Raw genomic sequence first — 20,688 nt, 5'->3', positions numbered from 1 at the left:
TTCCGTTCGCGGAAAATATTGGGGCCAGTGTTTGCTGGTGTTCTTTTGGGCAGCGAGATGAGGCGGTTTGTGAAGCGGCAAACACGGATTTCGTGGTCGAGAGCTTGAGTGGTGTGCTTGGGGTTGTTGAGGGGGTGTGGGTGGATATATATAGACTTTGATGTGCTCTAGACAACATCTTATATTTTGGATGATAATGATACCTTGTACTGATAAGCTGGTTATAGGCTTACATCTGGGCTTTGAGGCACTGCTATCTTACAACATATGGTTGTCTTGAGATAGACTGGGCTGGGAGGTGATCCAAAGCTAGGGTTAATCTCCTGCGCATAACCTTAACCCAACCATCATACTACAAGCGGTTATCCTCATAAGATAGGGAACTGAGCGGGAAGATCTGAAGTGGGACGATACCTAGTTAGGGCTCGTTATGAGAATCTTGACTAGAAACCGCAGACTGCACTCTGTACTCTAGAATACTCAGTGAGTAGGCTATGGATAGTGAGTAGAGGGACGGCACTGGACACACACCCTCAATCAAGCCTTGGATTTAGTACCGTCTCCCCTCCCAGCTACAAGGTAGGTGTTCGAGGTCATCTCATCTCATCTCATCTCTCCGCTTCGGTTTTGACTCTACTTACTATATCGATACCACTGCCGCGTGCATTGCCGTTGCCATCAATCAACCTCGAGACCACACGACGGGTTGATGCATACGTACGCGCAACGCAATTTATAATCTCCAGGGAAGGCCCAATCTGTAATCATGTAATGACGCGCAAAGCTGAGCGGCTGCTATCTATGAGGAGGCTGGACTTATGGGGACGGTAATAATTGGAACCTGGGATTGCTTGCCGTTTCGAAGTAGGACGCCATCTTGGTCTCGAGTCGATGATTCGGAGACAAGGTAAATGACTGTTATAGTATTGGTGACTGTTACTGCCTTTGGGATATCGTTCAGTTTGCTATATATGCTTATGTATATACCCTGGACGCATGGTCTCGTATACGTATGTATGCACGTCCGACGAAATACTCTATTCACGCTAAGCTATATCCAACGCTATGATGATATGACATACCCCTCACGAAAACTTCACCCCCTTCGACGGATCCCACGTCTGCGTCTGAGCCCTAGGTTGGGCCTGTGCCTGAGCTTGAGCATGAGACTGCTGCGTCGAAGGCGCCCCAGGCCCAAACCGGATCCCCATTTCGGGAGACCACATTCCGGGAGTCATTTGCGGCACTGGGACGGAGCGTGTGGGTTGGGGGGCTGTTAGGGGTTCGCGGGGAGGTTGTGGCTGCGGCTGTGGTTGTGGTGGGGCTGCTTGGGGTTGCGTGACAGGTTGAAGTTGGATTTGGGGCTGGGGCTGAGGTTGAGGTTTGACTGGCTGTGGCTGGAATCCTGTTGGTGCGGAGACTGGTGCTGTGACGGGTTGTGGTTGGGCTTGGCGGATGGGTGAGATGTTTAGGGAGGCCATTGCTGCAACGCTGGAGATGTCCCTATTAGAAAAGAATTAGTGGGGGGTTGAATGAGAAACAGGAAGAACAGGGAACATACTGCTCAAGCTGACTCGCCTTCATCCTCCTCTTATGTACAAACGCCTTTGCATCATCTCTGAACCTCCCGACGATCTTCGCAAGGTCGTTATAGAATTTCCTCCCGACTTCGATATTCGAGATAATCTCCTTGTACTTTAGGTACCCGTTCTCCAAATCCTGGAGGGCCTTCTCGCGCTCTCGAGTCGACGCATCCCCCGTGTGCGCGCGCGTAAATGCACGATTTGCCTCACGTACCTGCGCACTAATCTGGTCCTGATCGTGCTGCTCCTGGGCCACCATTTCCAGATCGACATCATAATCTCGAAGCCGCGATTCGAAAAGGTCTTCGAACTGGCTAGCTTGGATAGCTTGCATGGGGAACTCACGCTCTAACCGCGCTGCTTCGCGCACGAGAGCCTGGCTGATATCGTCCGTCCGGGCCTTATCTTTAACAGCCTGCGCTTTGCGCTTCCGTCGGCTCTCGAGTCGGTTCACTTCGCTAATGCAACTCCGGAGACGGCTGACCTCGCGCTCGACTTCGGGGGGGATTGTCGCACGCCGACTACTGGGGACAAAGGCCTCCAGATCGCGATTCGTACCTGTAAGGACTCGGAAAACAGCTTCGGAATCTTGAAGTTTCTGCTCGACAAGGTTGTCACTGCTCTGGGCGGAGGTGAAATAGCCGTCGATTTCGTGCGAGGTCTTGTATATTTTGGGCGCTGCGGCGTCCGAGGTCTCGCGGGACCATCGGTCTGTGCCGAATTTGCGTCGGTATGTGTCGTCTTCTGCTTTTTCAGCCGCGAGGAGCTCGACGCCTTCGTTGTAGACTGCGCGATCGTTGGATTTCACTTTGGCGATGTCTTGCAAGGATTTACGGAGGCGGTAGAGGCCGTCTTGCTGGCGCATCTCCTCGGCGTGGGAGACCAATGTCGGAGGTAGACCAAGGGGCTTTTCCAGAGCTTGTAAAGAGCCGGGAAGATTGAGAGATGATAGTAAACTAAACAGTCAGAAATGCGCAAGATCTTTGATATAGGGGACGTACTCGCGTAGCTTGTCTGTCATGGTCTCCAGCTCCGCGATGACCTGCTCATTGACAAGACGATCCCTCCGATCAGAGTAGATGCTAGCCGCGATATGAACAGCATACGGCACAAGCTTCGAGAACAGCGGCTGTCCCAACGGCTCCTTCTCGCCCAGCATCGATATCGCATCCGTCACCTGCGACGGCGCTTTGGAAGCCACCATACTCGCCCGATCAATAATCTTGAGTTCCGACTTGGGCGGCACCGGATTGAGATAAATCATATCATTATCCTTCTCCGCACGCTTCAGGTCCTCAGTCACGCGATTCTTCAGCCCCTGCAAATCTCCCAACACCGTCCGATTAATCCACCGACTCTCCTTGAGCGCTTCATTCACGCATGCCACGGCATCCCGTAACCTCGCAACTTCCTCTCCGTACTTGCGCTTCTCAAGACAGTCCAGCGACTGCCTGTACTGAGCCGCCGCCGCAAAGTGATGCTGCTTTGCCGTCATATGGTGGATCCATTCCGGGCTGATTGCGTTCGACTTGACAGCGTGGTCGCAGGCATCCGCGTAAAAGTCGGACACCTTCCCGGCGAGTCTCGCGATCGACGCATCCTTCAACCCATCCTTCACGGCCTTCTGCCAGAAACACTCCTGCGCTTGAGCGAGGAGCAGCTCCTCTAGACTCTGGAGCGTCATCTCATCCATATCTTCCGGTGGCGATGCACGCATGTCAGAGACAATATCAGTACGAACGTGCGCTAGTATCCCAGCTGCCTGGCAGAGATAGTTGCATGCTTGTTTCAGGCCATCGGACGTCGTGCGATTTACGGAAAAAGCGAGTTGCGAGTAAAGGGCGGCAATATTAAAGATGATGTTCGCGAGTTCGAATCGGAGGTTATTCTGCGAGACTGTCTCGTGGTGTAAGTGTTAGCCTGCTGTCTCCGGTTTCGAATTTATCCAAGAGAAAGTGCAAAGTACCTGGCCGACTCGTATTGAACCCGAAAGCAGGATACCAGGGGAACTCGACTCCGATCTACACCCATAAAGTCAACTCAAATCCCTGGTAAATTCCCGCTCAAGGCGAACGTACATCAACCGGAAATTTCCCACCGAGCCATTTCAGTTGCGCCGCGTAAGTGACTAGCCGACTAATTCCACTAATATGAGGCTCAAGAACATTCACCGCTTCGCTTCGCAGCCGGTCGATGATCAGCAGGTCATCCGCGAACATATCCGGGCGCTGGTCATATTTGGAGGAGATGTATTGCGTGAGGGCGGTTGAGAGAGAAACCGTATGCGAGCGGCGGAAGGGGATCTGGAGGATGTTTCTGGTTCCATTAGAATCGGATTATTAGTGAGGAGCCATTGAAGTATACGTACGAGGTCATTTTTGCGGTGCGCGACGGCGGCGCTTGAAATTGGTGGTGAGGACTTATGATTGTTGACGAGAAAGGTGTCCCGCAGTGCCCCCACGGCAACCAGGCATTACGTGGTGCTGCCTGATTCTTGAGGCATGGTATCTTCCTTGCCCCGAGCTCAACGTAATGTGGTCTGTACTACAGAATTTACAAGCCAACAGCGGCAGATATAAATTTGGATCAAAATAGGCAGAAGGGCGAAGCCAAAGGGCCATACGCATTGAAAAGATTGAATTGTTATTTATTGCTATGTTCAGATAATAAATACTCCTGGACGCCGCCAAGTCAAGAATCATCATTCGAGCTCACTGATACGCATCTTAATGTATTCGAAGATGCTGAGCAAAATCATATTGTTCACCCCAGTGCGCAGCAGAATAATTGACAGGCCCTTGTACATGCTGGACCGTGCAACCGCAGCGGAAGCCTCGCCGACTTCCTTGGTCTTTCCAAGAAGCACGCTTTGCGCGCGGGTCTTGCGAGTGTCAAGGGGGTATGTCTGCCATTGTCAGTTGAGATTTCGCCAGTTTGGGAAGGTAATATGGCACGCACGCAGAACCATGGAACAGTGCTACAGATCGCTCCGGCGATCATTGGCGCGCCAAACGGGGATTTGTCGGGTCCGAGCTCTCGAGCAGCGACTTGCTTGACGGTCTCGTATGTAGCGAAGTAAAGGCCAGACCCCAGTGTATCACGCATCGCGTGGAGGGTGAATCCCGTGTAAAGACCTCTGAAGCCATACCGCTGGACAATCTGCCGGATCGCTTGAATGGTTCCAAGACGAGGCTTGTTGCGCAACGAGGGGTCTCTGACGGCATCCGGCGAAGCTTGGGCGCGATTCGACACTAGCACAGATGTCTGGACCACGTTCTTGGCGAGTTCAAACGGACCTAGATCATTAGTATTTGCAGCAGTAGAACAGATGCGTTGGCCGTACAAGCAATTGGAGAAGTTACTACCCCGGCAAAACACCCCGCTGCGATGAAGGTGGAGATAGTCGAAAATGTCGGAGCACTGCCCGGCAGATTGTACGACGCCAGCGGTGACTGGCCGGTTATGCTTTCAACCCATCCCGAGATCCGGTGTTTGGCGTTGTTGTAGGTAGTAAAGTTCGTAACTCGGACCACCGTGACGCTGGCCAAAGGAGGCAGAGCACCTATCGCGGTCAAACACTGTCCAGGGAACGGCTAAACACAACGTACCGGCAACAAAGCCACGGGGACCTTCAGTTCGCCAGAGATATTTAACACATTGGAAGACGTTTTGGAAGTTGTGCCTAGTCAAGTTAGCGCTTCGCGAATTGATAACCGAGCCGAAGACGTACGTTTGCATTCGAGTCTTGATATTCTCGAGAGGAGTCTGCGCCATTAGCAGGTGTTCCAGCTGACCCATGACTCAGGATTCAGGAACACATACCACAGCTAGAGTCGCGCAGACGGTGGAAGTCCCCGAAGCGACCTGGGTTTTGTACTTTTTGAGTAGTCTGTTGCGTGGTGGTTCATCCATAATCCAGGTATTTCGGGTCGGCATTATCGCAGGTGATGGTTGAGAGGGAGGGGCAAAGGGCGCATGTTCAGGGTGTTTGTTGTCAGTCATCCCGGTAGGTATCCCATGGAGGGCAGCAAAGTGTTTCTCCTTGTCGCTTAGTCGTGAGGTTCAGTGAGCCAATTCTCTCGGTAAAGTAGGCTGGGGAACCCTATGGAACGCAAACCAGTCTCTCAAGGTCTGAGCAGACTGTTCAGCGTCCCATAATTGTCCATAGAGCAGTTTTGACCAATGCACGGCAAGTATATCCTCTTTTTGTGAAAGAAGATAAAAGGAAGTGGTTCGATGTAGTCGAACGTGCGGGCAGCACCAGGGAGTCGGGTATGTACAGAACGAACTCGGACCGCAGACGGGACAACTAGGACTGGGAGAGCAATGTCAGTTTGAGTACAATGAGGTCTTTTCAATAGGAAAGAGAAGCATACAGACAGTTTACCGCGCCGGACAGCCCAAGTTCAGTGAAGAGCAGAGGGGGAGGAGCGAACTCTGGAGATGCTCGTCTGCTAGTTAGCTGACCCACACTCCGCCACTGCAGCCAGTCACAACCAGGGCCCTGTGTTCTTGTCCTGATCGGGCCTAGAGCGTAGTGACGTCGTGGTGAAGCACTGTCTAACATGACGACGGAAGGACTTCTTGCGAGTGTACATATACTCGCTAGTCAGAACAAGTCGCAGAGATTGTACTACACAGTATGACCTGATCTTTTGCTTTTCCCGCTGTATAGCTGTCCTACGTTGTGAGAGAGCTGGAGGCGTGAGCTATGGAGACAGAAGGCTAACCGGAACAGGACTAGGGTGGCAAAGACGGATCAAACCAGTCCGGTTGAGCTTGAGTTTACCCCGCCAATTCTCTGGAAGAGCCCGATGCTTGTCGAAAGGGACCAAGGAGATTCTTTGCAATTCCTCATGATATGAAACATCCTGGTCGATACAGACCAATGCGGTAGCTGTCGACGGTGGGCGAACATGAGTTGCTCAATTAACAGGGCTCTGCCTTGACATAACCGGCCACTAGCACTGATTAGGCTAGTCCTGCAGGTGATTACCCTATTAGGATGAGAGCTATTCGTGCCCGCGGCATGTGAAGAAGGGCTGTGGCTGAACTCATGTAGTCCAGACTTCCATTATTGAGTGGTAAGACTGTCCATGGATTTTGGCACTCCAGACGAAGTCTTTCTCAGAATGGTGTCGCAACGACTTGTTCGATTGCGGCGAAGGTCGAGATAAGATAGCTGGAGCTTAACCTTGGAACCAGCAATATCAAACTCAATCGATAGCTGGCACAGGTATACTTGCGGTTCAAGCCCAGCATCGTTGTCGCATTCTCCAGCTCAGCAGGTAGTAGTTGGCAGTATTTGAGAGCTCTCCCGGTGCCCATATCCGCGATACTTACCATGCCAGATGATCGCCCTGTTGATCCTCGGACCGCCGAATGGGAGCTTTTCATGCTCTCACATGGTGATGGAGACTCGTATAGACTCCGAGCAACCGACTCACCGGCCTGACGGCTGTGCCATGTCCGGACCGGGTGCGAGTCTACCGGATATGAGACTTGGAATTGAGAAGGACTTCGCAGTAGTGAGCATCTATGTATTCTGTTGTATACTTGTCATATGATGGCGCTAACCTTTTTCGGACGCAGAAGCACCTCGGGACCTCGGCCACGGCCACGGCATCCCCGCAAGTTTGGTCTCCGCAACAAAGCCATGGCCGCTTATCCACATGCTCTCCTGAACCATCTTAAAAAGGGCTGGCCCTGTTCCTCTTTTGTTGGCTGTTTATTGCGTTTGATCTTTCCATCCTGCATCTTCACACTTCTTCAAAATGGGCAAGAAAGCAACTTCTCCCGCCTACGTCCTTGGCGTGGGCATGACCAAGTTCATCAAGCCCCGAGGCAAGGTCGACTATAACGAGCTCGGCTTCGAGGCCGGTGTCAAGGCCTTGTACGACGCAAAGATCAACTACGACGACGTCGAGCAGGGTGTTGCCTGCTATGTTTACGGTGATAGCACCTGCGGGCAGCGTGTGTTCTACCAGTTCGGCTTGACCCAGATCCCCATCTACAACGTCAACAATAACTGCTCGACCGGTTCAACTGGTCTTGCTATGGCTCGCACTCTTGTCTCCCACGGTGCCGCCGACTGTGTCCTCGTCGTCGGTTTTGAGAAGATGAACCCTGGTTCCCTTCAGTCGATGTACAATGACCGTGCCAACCCGACGGGTCTTTTCGGTATGATGATGGCCGAGACTCGCGGTGTTACCAATGCCCCCGGTGCCGCTCAGATGTTCGGCAACGCAGGTCGCGAATACATGGAGAAGTAAGCTTACCAGTAGTCTCACTTGCAACTCAACTAACAACACTAGATACGGCGCCAAAGCCGAACACTTTGCCGAGATTGCCCGCATCAACCATGAACATTCCAAGCGCAACCCATACTCCCAGTTCCAGGATGAATACACTCTTGAGCAAATCCTGAAGGCACCGATGATTCACGAGCCACTCACAAAGCTGCAGTGTTGCCCTACCTCTGACGGAGCCGCCGCCGCTGTCGTTGTCTCTCAGGCTTTCTTGGATGCGCGCCCTCACCTCAAGGACCAGGCCATCCTCATTGCCGGCCAGCAGCTCGCAACGGACAACAACACTGTATATAACAAGAGCTCTATTGATCTGATGGGATTCGGCATGTCGCGCGCCGCTTGCCGCGCCGCCGTCGCCGAGGCTGGGGTAAACGTCAAGGACATCAAGGTCTGTGAGCTGCACGACTGCTTCTCGGCCAACGAGATGATCACGATTGATGCTCTCGAGCTTTGTGAACCTGGAAAAGCCCATGAGATGGTCAGCAAGGGCGATATCACATACGGCGGCAAGATGATCATCAACCCATCGGGCGGTCTCATCTCCAAGGGCCACCCGCTTGGTGCGACAGGGCTAGCGCAATGCACAGAGCTTGTCTGGCACTTGCGTGGATGGGCCAACAACCGCTTGATTGACGGGACCGACGCCTGTCTGCAACACAACCTCGGTCTGGGCGGAGCAGTCGTCGTGACTGTCTACAAACGCGCAGACGGCAAGGTGGCCAAGGCTGTGTCCTCGGCCGAGGTAGCGAAGCTGTCTGGCCTAGGATACAACCCCGCGGTGGAAGCCAAGGGATTCACGGCTGAGCAAGCCAAGCAGGTTCTCAGCAAGACGGCGTCCGATGCGTGGGCGCTGGCAGATGCGCAGGAGAGGGTTCTTTCTCGATTCTAGTTTTATGATGTAGATACCTTATGACTGTACAATCTAGCGATCTTTTCAGCTGAAGTTGTTTCTTGACCTGCGATGCCTCGGCACGGCTAAATGACCCGCCTATGTGATGACTAACAAATCACGTGCACCCCTGCCACAACAAATTCTCGACAAAATCTTCCGCTTCCTTTCTTTTCTTTCTCCATACATATCCAGGTCCCCAACATACCCTTGTTGATGGACGATCCCATTCTATTAACAAATTATAGACCGGGACCGAGAGTGATTGCTCATTCTAATCCCATCGCCTGCCGCCGACGCGAGGTAGCTGGGTTCGCTTTTGAGCATACACGCTTTCGAGATTTTTTTTTTCTTTTTGATCGTCATGATTTGTATACATACCATTCGTCTGACTCCTAGTTATAAAGTCTGCTTTATGGCTCTGGACTGGCCATTCGACAACCAGGGAGCGACGGTAGAAAGGGATTGATCTGTCCCCTACTCCCAGTCGCTGTCCTTGCACAATTACCAACAACTACAACTCAACGAACACTAACAATCAACAGCTACCTGAATGGCACCTTCGAAGTCTCGTCCGTCAAACCCATGATATTCGAGGTCAAATGTCGTGCCGATAAAGAGCGGGAGCCGAACCTACGGGTTCGCTCCAAGGACTCCCTCGTGTTGCGACCGCTGTCAATATCGAATGGCGCGGTACGTGTCAATTTGAAGGAGCTACATTCCTGTCCATCTCGAGCTTCGCGCTGGCGCTGGAATGCGCCTCCTGTTATCTAGATAGACGTGCGTTACGCAATCAATCAGACCCTGGAATGCCATCAACCTTGTTCCTGTCCCCTCAAGCTTTGTAGGCTTGTATCCCTTGCTTGGGCGTTATGCCACCCGCACGCCATCCCTGGAACCTATATACTGGACTCCCACGACCCTAGTTAAACTTGACGGACAGGATTCCCGCGCGAGGCACATCCATCGCATACCATGCAGACCCTGGGCTCGAGGACAGGACGACAGGTCCACGCGTCAAGAATGTCCATCCATAGCAACCAAAGCTTACCCCCAGCTGGCGTGTCCGTAGCAGTATAAATCACCACCCGTACTCTGTCCATGGCAATCTTCCACCCTCTGCTCTAGCCATCCGTCTCTCTTACCTCCACCTCAGGCCAAGCCCACACAGTTCAATCCTTCAAAATGAAGCTCTCCCTCGCCGTCGCCTTGCACCTGGCCCTCCTGGCCACAGCGGCCCCAACCCCCCTGAGGGTGAGGCGCGACGATGTCTCCGACGCAGACATGGCATCGAAGATCGCCTCCGAGTCGCTCAAGGTACGCACTACCTTCCCCCCTTTTCCAGCCAATATCCCACCCTAGGGATCCAGAATCTAAACAAATACTGACAGTCCGCAATCGCAAAGTCCGCCGCCTCCATGATGGAAATGTACAACGCCGAGAACGCCGAAGATAGTGATATTCAGAACACAGGCAATGGCATCGGCAACGTCGGCAAGTCCAGCCAGAAGCCGGAGACTGACTTCGGCACCAACTTGCCCGTGTCCATGACGCCCAACGCGAACGTCAATTTCCCCGGCACGGGGACGACGAAGGGCGCGCAAAAGCCTACGCCCACTGAGCAAGAGGAAGGTGAGGATGTTGGGGAAGAGGAGGAGGAGGAGGAGGAGGAGGAAGTCGCTGCCCCCGCCGCTTCGAGACCCGTTATCCCCGATGCACCGGCGGCCGCGTCTTCAGCTGCTGCGTCGCTTTCGGCTTCTGCCGCTGCGGCCGTTGAAAGTGAGGATGTGGAAGATGAGGAGGATGGTGAGGACGATAGGGAGATGAATAGTCCCTCTGCTGCTTCTGCTTCAGCTTCCCCTTCTGCGTCGGCCTCTGCGTCGCCTAGTGCGAAGCCAACGTCAGAGAGCCCCATCGACGGCATCCCAGTTGTCGGTGGCCTTTTGGGTGGAATCATTTAGATCTGGATCCAGGATGATGTGATAAGTACGGACGGATTGCCTTGCGTATGACTGAGTTCTGGAGGTCTCTTCCTTCCTTCCTTTTTTTTTTATCTATCGTGATGTGTTGGAAGCCTTCTTTCGGGGTTCTTTCTGTGGGTGCTCTACTTTGGGATGATTAGGGTTTCGTCCGGTTGAAGTCGGGACTCCTTGTTGTTTCTTAGATAGTTTAGTCAAAATATTCACAATCCATGTTAGTAATCTAATGTGATAGACGAAACCAGCTCATCTGCACTCCCTACATAGTCCGTAACTGTCACCGTCACCTTCATCCATCCATATCTGGACCCCTTGCATCTCCCTTTTCCTTCCCTCAGTCCCACTCCGCAACCCCCGGAACCAAATTCAACCCCAAAAGCCAAACCCCATACCAAACATAACTAATCCTATCGCTTTCCTTCCCCCAATTCAATAATAATAATAATAATAATAATTCCACCGGCACATCTCCCAGCTATCGCCACAAGCACCGCCCCCCGCTAGAGCCAGGGGCCGCCAATACCAGAGAAGAACTGCCCTCCAGGCCAGTATTGGCAGTGCGAGCGAATCTCGCGCTAGGCGGGGCGGGGGGAGGAGTGGGAGGGTCGCTCTTTTCAAGAGACGGTCGACTGTGCGGTCGCCGAAGTCTTGGGCGTGGCCCTGGCGCAGCCGGTGGGAAGTTAGGGTTGGATGGTGAGGGAAGGGGGGACCGGGGGAGGGGGAGTAAAGGTCGTACCGTTGTTGCGAATATAGCTCCTATCGTCACGACAACGATTGACTTGGGGTTGTTGAGGGTGAGGTTAAGATATTGGTCCTGGCCTGGGTTTGGTGATGGGAAGGGGACGTTAGCTAGGGTAGGGTAGTTGTACTCCGAGGTATACTTCTGGTCTCTCGCATGTGCATACGGTAACACAGGAGGTTAGGTACCCTAAGCATCGCGGACAACGAGAATGGAAGAAAACAAAACAACAAACCAAAGGATCAACATAACAGAATGAATGATAGACATGAAACAGATAGACATACTAACAAGCACCACCCCATCCCAACAATAAACCGACAATCCAATGCCACCAAGAACATTCTTAGTTAGGGCTCGATCCGCCATCCCACCCTCATTATACACCAGGATCGCGGCGGTTTAAATCGCCCTACAGAACCCCGTCCCCGCGAGAATGGAAATCATCCACATGAGGCAGAAGAGGAGCGCGTAGAGGAGGCTTGTATTCTGCTCTGAGATGCGGCCGGATGGGAGGGGGCGATAGGGTCGCTGATTTTGTCTTCGGGGATGCCGAGGATCTATAGTATAGGGAGTTGAAGTTAGGTAGTTCTTTCTTCTCAATGTAGTACTTGAAGCAAAACGAACCTGATTCTTAACCTGAAAGGTAAGCAGATGGACCTCAAACCAGAAAAAGCTTTGATGACTGAGGGGATTGTATACCGGGTTGGATCGGTGAGGACGAAGGATACTGCACCTAGCAATGCAGGTAGACACAAGTCAGTAAGTACTGGATATTCTGGTTTCGCTTTGTCACGTACCGAGGGCAGAAGAGCAGCAGGGATCGCAGACTTGCCAAAGAGGTACAGGGTCTTGAGGAACTAGAAGGTTTGGAGGCCCGCGGTGGATATTCACTTCATTGTTTTCAGAGACTAGAAGTATGTAGGAATAGGGTTATTGTCCATATATTTCTTTCGTAAACGTGCAACGTTGGAAGGTGACATTTCATTCCTTAGTATGTACGTCCTCCGGCTACTTATACATAACCCTACCTCCCGCCCTTCTGCCATCTGCAGCGGCACCAACACCAACACCAACAAAGAAAGATAACGCCGCAGTCTCGAACCCAACGTTCGGCATAACGACCATTGGACTGATAATGTAGGTTTGACATTCCTAAGCGCGAGGTAGGCGGCGCAGGAGGGGGAAATGGTTGGTTGTAAGTGTGAGGAGGCTGCAGCTGTTGGCGACGGGGATACGCCAACTGGCACAGTGGCGCTTAGTTTGGGGATGTGTGAAAGTGAAGGGGGTGTGGTGTCCGGTATATAGATCAGATGCAGGCAGTGGCTGCCATGAGAGAAAGAGACAGTCTTGCAATTAGGATTTTATGATCTACTGGACCGAAACCAGAAATAGGAGAGTAACTTTGTTAACCATCATGGCGTTCTTCATCATCCTATCCGCGTTCATCGCGCTCGTATACTTCCTAATCAAGAAGACTCGACCCTCCCAGTCCCTCCTCCTCCCAGGCCATCCAGGTCTCCCCATCCTCGACAACATCCTAGACCTCCCACCCCCCGGGACCCCCGGATTCCAGCGCTGGCTCGCCCACAAAGACACCTACGGCCCGATCTCCTCAATCCGGATCCTCAGCTTGACACTACTAATAATCCATTCCAAGGACGCGGCCAGCACATCCTCGGCAAGAAAGCACAGAAGACCCTCTGCGCAGCCGCAATTGAACATACCGGCGATAGACCGTCTTCCCGACTGGTTCCCAGGCACAGGGTACAAGCGCACAGCACGGGAATGGAAAGCCGTCAACGAGGCCGCGGTGCGAATTCCTTACGAGCTCGTCCTGAAAGAGATGGCGAGCGGCGTATATCGCCCGTCTTATGTCGCGAACCTGCTAGAGGAACATCGAGCCACTGGCTTCTCGTCTTCCGAGGTCGAAGACGCAATCAAGTGGACTGCTCTCTCTCTACGCCGCAGCATCCGACAGCACAGTCGCGACTCTAACATCCGTCATCCTCGCCCTACTCATGTTTCCCGATGTGCAGGGCAAGGCGCAGGAGGAAATCGATGGTGTTCTCAACAATGCTCAGTCCGATTCCGGTACCGGGCTCCCCCGTCTCCCGGGCTTCGCAGACCAGAAGGTCATCCCATCTATCAACGGCATCGTAAAGGAAGCGTGGCGCTGGAATCCCGTTGGCCCGATGGGACTGACATACAAGGCCGACGAGGACATTCGGCTCTACCGGGGCAGATCGATGAACAAGCACTGTAGCCATTCAAGAAACAGCATAGTCCATAATCCCCTGAACATCCAACTGATCCGCCAAATCCAGCAACTGGCTTGGCTCAAGGCCAATCGTTGCGTCGACGGCAAAGATATCCCAGTCAAACTGTTGCTCCTGCCCTTGTTCTGAGCCTAATCCAAAGCCCGACGACGACGCTGTCCCTGTTCGTAGCTCATGCCCCGCGACATTTGCTACGTTCTCATCCGTTATTCCATCGTTCATGCTCGTGAACCGCCCGAGGATCCTCTTCAAGCACTCCAGCTCATCTCTTCTCAACGGTGCTGCCAGATTCCCCTTTCTGACCAGCCGTTCCATCACAAACTCTGCGTTTCCGACCAAATTTTCCTGCGGCGCCAGCGGCGGTGCAATGACGTGAATAACGTACGGGAGGAACGTCGACGCGAAAGCGTCTTCGATTTGGAAGGGTAGAGAGGCCTCGAGGAGGTCTGAATCAGCAAGGGTCCGGAGCGTCTGCAAGACTGTTTGGGCGGACTCGACACAGCAGGATAAAAGGGAGATTATGGTCGGGGATAAAGGTATGGCGAGAGTTCGTGATAGGCTAAGATGAGTCGCGTCGGCGCTCGTGATGCACGGCTCAGGGAGCCATGGAAGTGTGTTCTCAACAGATCATTCAGGTCCTGCGACAGGTCGGCGAGATCTCGGAAAAGGGACTGCGTGTCGTTGATAAGTGTTCCGTCGAACTCAGAGCCGACGCCGTAAATGGCTCTGATAGTCAGCTGGTCGCTCAGGATGAAAGCAATCGAGGAAAGACTTACTCGCGAGGATGCGGGCATTCAACCGGGCGAGTCGAACGTGTAGAGTGAGAGTCTGCTCATCCACACTGCCGTTGACAAAGAGCTTTACTGTAATGTCTTCATCGCGGATTGGGCTCGGGGCGCCCACTGACGCCGAGAATTCCCGGTCCAGCATGTATATGATCCAGAATACCGTTTGGCAGCGGCGGGAGACTTCTTCACCCTTGAGCTCCTCGGGTACATGTCGATGGATGCCTTCAATAATACACGTACGCAGTGTGAATCCTATCTACACAAATTAGTCTGGTATAGCCTTGATATAAGAGGAGTCGTACGTGGTTAAATGCAGCCACCCGCATATCGACTGACTGGAAATAGAGAGCCGCGAGGGCCAGAGCTTCAATGCACTGTAAAGGATTCGAAAGCACGCCAGACATATCTGGCATCAGCGCCATAGCTCGCGCCGCATATTGATAGCCCTCTGGAGGTGCATTGGGTAGTCGACAAGGTGCGAGAAAGGCCTTCCCAAACTCTATGATGAGTAAATACTGCGCAAACCACGCGCGCATCGAGCCAACACATTCCTCTGGATTGTAATAGAAATCGTACAGGGTCCGAGTGAACGTAGTCTCATCTATGATATAGAACAGCGGGCCGAAGTTGAAACGCACTGTTTGGAGAAGATACAGACCGTAATCCATTGGCGGCAAGTCAGTCAAGTCGGGAGTTTCGTCAAGCGGCAGCGGCCACCATTTCAACTTGAAGGCCATGCCGTCTAAGTTCCAAGGATCTGGGGGCTTTGCGTCTGGGACTTGCTCGCCGAGGAGTGCAAGGACGCGGCGACAGAAGGACCATGATGACGAAGGCCCCAGGTACCAGAACCGGCCATCGGGGGACGCAGCAAAGGAGTACTCCACTAAAGGGTTGTGGGAGAACCTTGATCGCGGAGCAGTGGGCGCGCTGATGGATGTTCTGCCTGCAGCGCGTCGTTCGGTAAAGAGGGGTGCTGGTGCGAGACACCATGATATAGCACTGGCGATTTGCGGCGCTCCAGCTCGCGAAGGTAGCTGTTATTCCTTAGCCAGCGTTCCTCTCGAATGACAAGAGCAGTAGCCGTTCAGGCACCGGGACGCGAGATTCCTCAACGGCAAATTGACAGCGGCGCTTCTTCTTTGCGCAGCGTACACAAGGCTCGGTGCCGGAGCACTTGATCTTCATAGTCCGACATCGTACGCAACTACACGAGTCAGGCTGGTCGGATATTCAGTGCAACAGGACTACAACATACGCTTTTTGCACCTTTCGGGGTACTCTCGACTCTTCAGGAGATGCGAGGGGCATATTGCAGGACCTGGGCGAAGAATGGCGGAGGAGAGCCGACGAAGTCGGAAAGAGCGTCCGACATAGTTATTGAGCCCGATTAGTCATGCGGGCGTAGAGTCACTGCACCAGCTTGCTCTTCTCCAATTCACTTTCTACCACTAGAGACATCCTGTTAGTGCGGGGTCACCGACTTTGGAGTATACCGACACGCAGCAAAACTATCCTTGAGGCTCTGCAGTCATCAAGCCAGTACACCGCATACCGTATACCACTACCTCGACGCGCAGCAAAATGGACCGGATGGTCGTACTCTTAACAATCATAGGATGCGGTTAAATTGCCCCAAGAAATGTCAAAATCATAGAAACTAACGAGGTTGACAGGAAACATGGGATCTGACTGTTGAGAAGGCTGGAGTTCCGGAGTGCTTTTGCGGAGTCAGTAATCAACGGGACTCAGCATTGGAAGAGGTTGCAGAAGTTGGAGGGATTTGCCTTTTTATAATAGAAACACGATTTAGCCACCACATAGAATAACCATCTTTTGATCTCCTCTTATTTCCGGGAAAGACACAGTGCAGGTAAAGCTTGTCTGAGCATAGAGGTTGGAGAACATGAGAGAGAGAGTTGTGCATTGAGGTATCTACAAACCGTCTATATACTTTGAGTAATCCACAAGAATCATATCGATTCATCACCTTTACCCTCCCTCCTCCCCTCCAACCCCCTCAACACCTCACTCTTCTTCACCTCCCCATCCCACCTCATCCTCGGCCTCTCAAAAACCTCCGTAATCCTCCCATACGATATCCCTCCCAACTGCGCAACAGGCCTCAACTTCTCCAGCTCAATATGGCTAAGCTCGTCATCCACAACACCCTCCTTAACCCAGAACCTACTCGCCTTAACCAGCACCACACCACCAATACTCATCCCCTCACTATGCGCCCCAAACTCCATAATCTCAAGAGCTTTCCCCTCAACGCAGAAAACGGACTCCGCGACTCGTGCGGGTCGAACAGTGGCACTGGGCTTCTTGGTCAACCCGGAGATATCCCACTCTGATAGGTCGTAGGGAGCGTCGATAAAAGTGGCATTTACGGCCTCGATCATGTCTTCGGAGACGGAGTTTATCACGCATTCGCCTGTTTCTTTCAGGTTGTGGAATGTATCTTTCTCACACCCAGGTCGGGACGAGAAGCCTAGGATGAATAGCGGCGGGTCGTGGTCTACGAGCTGGAAGTAGCTGAAGGGTGCGAGATTTTCTTTCACGCCCTTCTTCTCATCGTTCGAGTTCGAGTCTAAACTTGAGATCGTGCTCACAAGTCCAATAGGCCGCGGCGCAATAGCTGAAATTAAGAGGCGGTATTTGGCGATTTTTTCTCGGGTAGGCGCGTACGGGTCGATTTCGTGGTGGATATTTGAGATGGATCTGTGCCGTCTGGTACGCCATGTCCGTATGTCCAATTGGGATAGGGTGGTTTCGTGACGTTGATAGGTGCGTTGTGGTTGAAGGGTGTTCGGGATGCTTCGGTCTCAGCGAAGTTGTTGACGTCTTGGATGACTTTGTAGGAGGCTTTCGCGGTTGCGGTTGCGGTGAATGAATTCATTCTGGACCATGCTGAGGGAAACAATCTTTCACACAAGTTTGGGGGGGGGGGGTGGCCTGGCGTCGTTAGTGCTTGCTCTTCACCGTGGCTATACAGTATAGGACCACTTCGTACTTACCTCCGAGTACATACGCGACAGAGACTCGCACGGACACTGTTTCGCGCAGCAGCCATAATGAACCTCCAAAGGTATGAACTAGCGAAAGATCAGCCTTCTCTTGATCTTGTCTTGGTTTAATACCTTTTTCTTGTCGCTTTGGTTCTTTAGAGATCAACTTCTAGATCTACCGTCGGCAAGCGGGGCCGACATTTGGAGCCCTAATTGCAGATTGTCGGATGGTCCTCCGACGACCGTCACCATCCCAATAGGAACAGACATAGATAGGTAGCCTGTACATCCCTCAAAGCCATACATAATTCGAAAGCCTGAGTCTGACGATGTTGAAAATGCTAGCCCGTACAGCCCGTGCCACTGCCACTGCCAGCGCTCGATCCTCTTCAATCGCCGGCCACGGCCACCTTCGCTGCACCCCAGCTAGTGCCAGTGCCAGCGCCAGCCCTATCTCTTCAGTCAAGTCCACGACCCAGCCATCTGTCAACGTTGGCGCGGAGGCAAAGAGATGCGCCTCGTCAGTAATATCGAGCGTGTATACCGATAAAGCATATAAGCGTGAGTTTCTTTTCCGATGCCTCGCGTACATAATCCATTACCCTCACATCAGCAAAGCTAACCCGCTAGCCATTCCAGCGTTTTCGCACTACGTACGTTTTGCCCTGCACATTCCATTACAATACAATTCACAATCGACCGAGGACGTTAAGAGTAGATTATAATGAGTCCCAAGCCATAAAAACCACCCACGGAGCAAGCACCATCTACCTAAGCGGCCAAATCCCCTCCGACAAAACCGGAACTTTAATAACCGGCTCCGTGGCCGAGAAAACAGGCGCAATTATCGAAAACACAGAGAGCATCCTCAAAGAAGCGGGGTCCGGTCTGGATGGCGTCGTGAAGGTAGTCGTATACGTCAAAGACGCCGAGATCATGCCGGAGTTTGCGAAGGTTTATGACGCCGCTTTTCTGCATAAGTCGGCAAGGTCGATGGTCGTGGTTGAGACTTTGCCCGCCGGTGTGGATGTTCAGGTTGATTTGTGGCTGTTTGTTAAGTGCCTGGACAGGACGAGGTGTGGCTTAGTTGGCTCGAGCTGGTAATCTTTGGGCTATGTTGGTATGTCATCGATCTGGCAGAGATAATTTAGTCTTGGAGGGGTAGACTGAGGATAAAGATACGGCGATTACCTACCGTAGCATATCTGACTGTTTTCGGTTGTGAAATTGAGGGTACGATGGAGTTGTCAGAGAGCCAGTCCGGACCAGCGGACTCAATTAAAGTGGTCTTACAACGTGCTTGGTGGAGATCTACGTCGTAGTGCAACATGCTTTGATTGGGGAAGGGGGCCTCGTATATCTCCGGGTCAGAGTGTATTCCGTATAGACTCTATGGTTGGTGGCCATTGGCATGACTTGTATGTAACATGTCTGCAGAGAAAACGTCTAGCCCAGAAGCGCCGAGGACGCGGTGAAAAGGACTTTTGAGGACCTTGACTGGCTGACGGGCGAGTTACTCAAGCACAATGTATAGTGGTCTCGGGTAACCCAAGCCTGCAGAAATCCCCCGGGGGCGGGCTGCAGATCCGCGAAAATCCTACACAACGTCCCGTCGAACATTTTCGAGGGTGTACTGTTTCACTGGGCGATGCGTCGATCTGCTAGGCTTCGGACTGTGTTGCCCTGCGATCGATCAGATAGGGCATTGATCTGAGTGGCCTTTCAAAGTCTGTTAAGTGGGTTGTGATTACACAGCAATCTCAAACTGCGATACACCACCCGTATCCTCATCAGACTCGTTTCCGTGTTAGTAGGTTACCCGTGGTCAAGAATCCCTTATCCCCCATGGAGCTTCTCCACTCGATTGACAATTGACCTAGCACGGCACGATTGTCTCGCCGCAGATCCTTCTGCAAGGCTTCCAGGCCTTCCTGCTGCCCCTCTTCTTGTTCAACAAGAAACGCAACCTGTAATACGTCTCGCGGGTTGAGTGTAGGCGCTGGCGTATCTGATTGGTCAGGTCTCTGGAAATCCCAATTCAACGATATGGCCTTGAACGGTGCTTTGGGATTCAGTCGAGTTTGCTATGAAGATTAGATTCGGGTCTTGTACCAGCAAAGGAAGAAATACATACCTTGATGACGACGGCACCATCGCCCACATTCTCTAACTGAGCCTCGAGCGCAAACCGAAGCAGGCGGGTCTTCCCATAAGGACCTAGCGACTTATTCTCGACCTCCAACGGGGACAACTCAGACGACTTTGTCCGGACACTGAGGCAAGGCTGCGCGACGAATTGGTAGAGTTTGCGGAACGTCCTTACTCTTCCACTCGCAGCTTGCAGGTCGTTTCCAATCAATGTCTCCGTATAACTGACGCTGACAGCCAAAATATGGTTCCCTTCCTCTTTCAGGTCAAAGCGCACAATCTTCTGGAGGGACTCCCCTTTCTGCAATCCATTTTGTAGATTTGTATCGGCGGGCTCGAGATCTAGGGAGGAAACCTGCGATGGAGTTTGCATTTCGGCAACAATACGGACGGAAGTTATCACACGGGACGTGTCATCGGGTAGTTCATTATTCGCACTGAGAGTGCAGGCGAATGTTTCGCCGACATATGCGGATCCAAAGGTAGGAGGGAGAGTGAGCTGTCGGAGTCAGCAACGGCAAGCTAGTCGGATTGCGCAACATACATTAGAGGCGTAGATGAACTGACTGTCGACATCATCGGAGGGAAAGCTCAATGCAGCTTTGCTGGAGATTTTCGTATTCGCAGCTGGAAGCGGATACTGGTAGGATAACGAGGGCCGCGAGAGACTGCGGAGGTCAGGAGGGGTCGTCGACGGATTGGACGAGCTTACCGCAAGACTAGACGGGTTAATTGAGGTCAGGAGAAGACAGGGCTGTATATACCTTTCAAGGATACTGAGTGAGGCTCCTTTGGGCCATCAGCCCCCGAATGAGCACGAGGACGAGCCATTGTTGACTTGATGGAGCTCGGAGGAGAGCGCTTGACGTTATCAGCATAAGACAAACAGGGCAAACACAGCTCCTTGCACTAAACTAGTTTGCATCTAGTTATCTCCTTATCTCCTTATCGATAAGGAATGGTGTAG

The 20,688-nt window shown here is 52.5% G+C and overlaps 8 protein-coding genes across 8 annotated transcripts; 3 read left to right on the top strand and 5 right to left on the bottom strand.

Moving 5' to 3' along the window:
- Positions 1–739: 739 nt before the first annotated feature.
- Positions 740–4,002, bottom strand: BDV17DRAFT_261198 (putative pH signal transduction protein PalA). Its single transcript, XM_073757635.1, has 6 exons — positions 3,952–4,002; positions 3,662–3,899; positions 3,550–3,604; positions 2,585–3,479; positions 1,562–2,539; positions 740–1,503 (listed from the first exon to the last, which is right to left on the bottom strand). Exons 1-6 carry the CDS (start codon positions 3,957–3,959, stop codon positions 1,086–1,088), a joined length of 2,592 nt encoding a protein of 863 aa, XP_073616391.1. The 5' UTR covers positions 3,960–4,002; the 3' UTR covers positions 740–1,085.
- Positions 4,003–4,199: 197 nt separating this feature from the next.
- BDV17DRAFT_261189 (putative mitochondrial carrier protein) lies at positions 4,200–6,241 on the bottom strand. The gene is made up of 7 exons (XM_073757634.1): positions 5,960–6,241; positions 5,406–5,898; positions 5,314–5,348; positions 5,192–5,265; positions 4,927–5,145; positions 4,542–4,879; positions 4,200–4,488 (listed from the first exon to the last, which is right to left on the bottom strand). The coding sequence occupies exons 2-7, from the start codon at positions 5,583–5,585 to the stop codon at positions 4,285–4,287; spliced, it is 1,050 nt and encodes a 349-aa protein (XP_073616390.1). The 5' UTR covers positions 5,586–5,898; positions 5,960–6,241; the 3' UTR covers positions 4,200–4,284.
- Positions 6,242–7,357: 1,116 nt separating this feature from the next.
- On the top strand, positions 7,358–8,780 carry BDV17DRAFT_281294 (putative sterol carrier protein; the record flags this gene model as incomplete). The annotated part of the gene is made up of 2 exons (XM_073760004.1): positions 7,358–7,851; positions 7,898–8,780. The coding sequence occupies 2 exons, from the start codon at positions 7,358–7,360 to the stop codon at positions 8,778–8,780; spliced, it is 1,377 nt and encodes a 458-aa protein (XP_073616389.1).
- Positions 8,781–9,595: 815 nt separating this feature from the next.
- Positions 9,596–10,874, top strand: BDV17DRAFT_57504 (uncharacterized protein). Its single transcript, XM_073764807.1, has 2 exons — positions 9,596–10,097; positions 10,187–10,874. The coding sequence occupies exons 1-2, from the start codon at positions 9,966–9,968 to the stop codon at positions 10,739–10,741; spliced, it is 687 nt and encodes a 228-aa protein (XP_073616388.1). The 5' UTR covers positions 9,596–9,965; the 3' UTR covers positions 10,742–10,874.
- A 2,204-nt stretch (positions 10,875–13,078) lies between these two features.
- BDV17DRAFT_298002 (uncharacterized protein) lies at positions 13,079–15,873 on the bottom strand (the record flags this gene model as incomplete). Its single annotated transcript, XM_073763603.1, has 7 exons — positions 13,079–14,336; positions 14,402–14,501; positions 14,554–14,821; positions 14,868–15,508; positions 15,553–15,599; positions 15,635–15,769; positions 15,821–15,873. The coding sequence occupies 7 exons, from the start codon at positions 15,871–15,873 to the stop codon at positions 13,769–13,771; spliced, it is 1,812 nt and encodes a 603-aa protein (XP_073616387.1). The 3' UTR covers positions 13,079–13,768.
- Positions 15,874–16,535: 662 nt separating this feature from the next.
- On the bottom strand, positions 16,536–17,464 carry BDV17DRAFT_290561 (flavin reductase family protein; the record flags this gene model as incomplete). Its single annotated transcript, XM_073761940.1, has 2 exons — positions 16,536–17,203; positions 17,254–17,464. 2 exons carry the CDS (start codon positions 17,462–17,464, stop codon positions 16,536–16,538), a joined length of 879 nt encoding a protein of 292 aa, XP_073616386.1.
- Positions 17,465–17,911: 447 nt separating this feature from the next.
- On the top strand, positions 17,912–18,677 carry BDV17DRAFT_290560 (Endoribonuclease L-PSP-domain-containing protein; the record flags this gene model as incomplete). The annotated part of the gene is made up of 3 exons (XM_073761939.1): positions 17,912–18,134; positions 18,204–18,226; positions 18,303–18,677. 3 exons carry the CDS (start codon positions 17,912–17,914, stop codon positions 18,675–18,677), a joined length of 621 nt encoding a protein of 206 aa, XP_073616385.1.
- A 686-nt stretch (positions 18,678–19,363) lies between these two features.
- Positions 19,364–20,552, bottom strand: BDV17DRAFT_290559 (trafficking protein particle complex subunit 13; the record flags this gene model as incomplete). The annotated part of the gene is made up of 5 exons (XM_073761938.1): positions 19,364–19,657; positions 19,708–20,220; positions 20,266–20,389; positions 20,434–20,440; positions 20,486–20,552. 5 exons carry the CDS (start codon positions 20,550–20,552, stop codon positions 19,364–19,366), a joined length of 1,005 nt encoding a protein of 334 aa, XP_073616384.1.
- Between the last annotated feature and the right edge of the window lie 136 nt (positions 20,553–20,688).

The sequence above is a fragment of the Aspergillus undulatus genome (genome assembly GCF_047715775.1).
Source record: "Aspergillus undulatus strain CBS 261.88 unplaced genomic scaffold BDV17scaffold_19, whole genome shotgun sequence".
NCBI lineage: Eukaryota > Fungi > Ascomycota > Eurotiomycetes > Eurotiales > Aspergillaceae > Aspergillus > Aspergillus undulatus.
The sequence above is the reverse complement of the archived record's forward strand: the minus strand, read 5'-3'. Positions and strand labels throughout refer to the sequence as shown.

What these genes read in the sequence shown, in the direction of transcription:
- BDV17DRAFT_261198 (XM_073757635.1), bottom strand. An exon ending in GTGGGAAATTTCCGGTTGAT is followed by an intron (nt 3,605 to 3,661) that starts GTACGTTCGCCT and finishes TTATGGGTGTAG; the next exon opens with ATCGGAGTCGAGTTCCCCTG. An exon ending in GTTCAATACGAGTCGGCCAG is followed by an intron (nt 3,480 to 3,549) that starts GTACTTTGCACT and finishes ACCACGAGACAG; the next exon opens with TCTCGCAGAATAACCTCCGA.
- BDV17DRAFT_261189 (XM_073757634.1), bottom strand. Translation starts at nt 5,585, where the DNA reads ATGACTGACAACAAACACCCTGAACATGCGCCCTTTGCCCCTCCCTCT. An exon ending in ATCAAGACTCGAATGCAAAC is followed by an intron (nt 5,266 to 5,313) that starts GTACGTCTTCGG and finishes TAACTTGACTAG; the next exon opens with GCACAACTTCCAAAACGTCT. An exon ending in TCCCCGTGGCTTTGTTGCCG is followed by an intron (nt 5,146 to 5,191) that starts GTACGTTGTGTT and finishes TGACCGCGATAG; the next exon opens with GTGCTCTGCCTCCTTTGGCC.
- BDV17DRAFT_57504 (XM_073764807.1), top strand. Translation starts at nt 9,966, where the DNA reads ATGAAGCTCTCCCTCGCCGTCGCCTTGCACCTGGCCCTCCTGGCCACA. An exon ending in TCGCCTCCGAGTCGCTCAAG is followed by an intron (nt 10,098 to 10,186) that starts GTACGCACTACC and finishes GCAATCGCAAAG; the next exon opens with TCCGCCGCCTCCATGATGGA.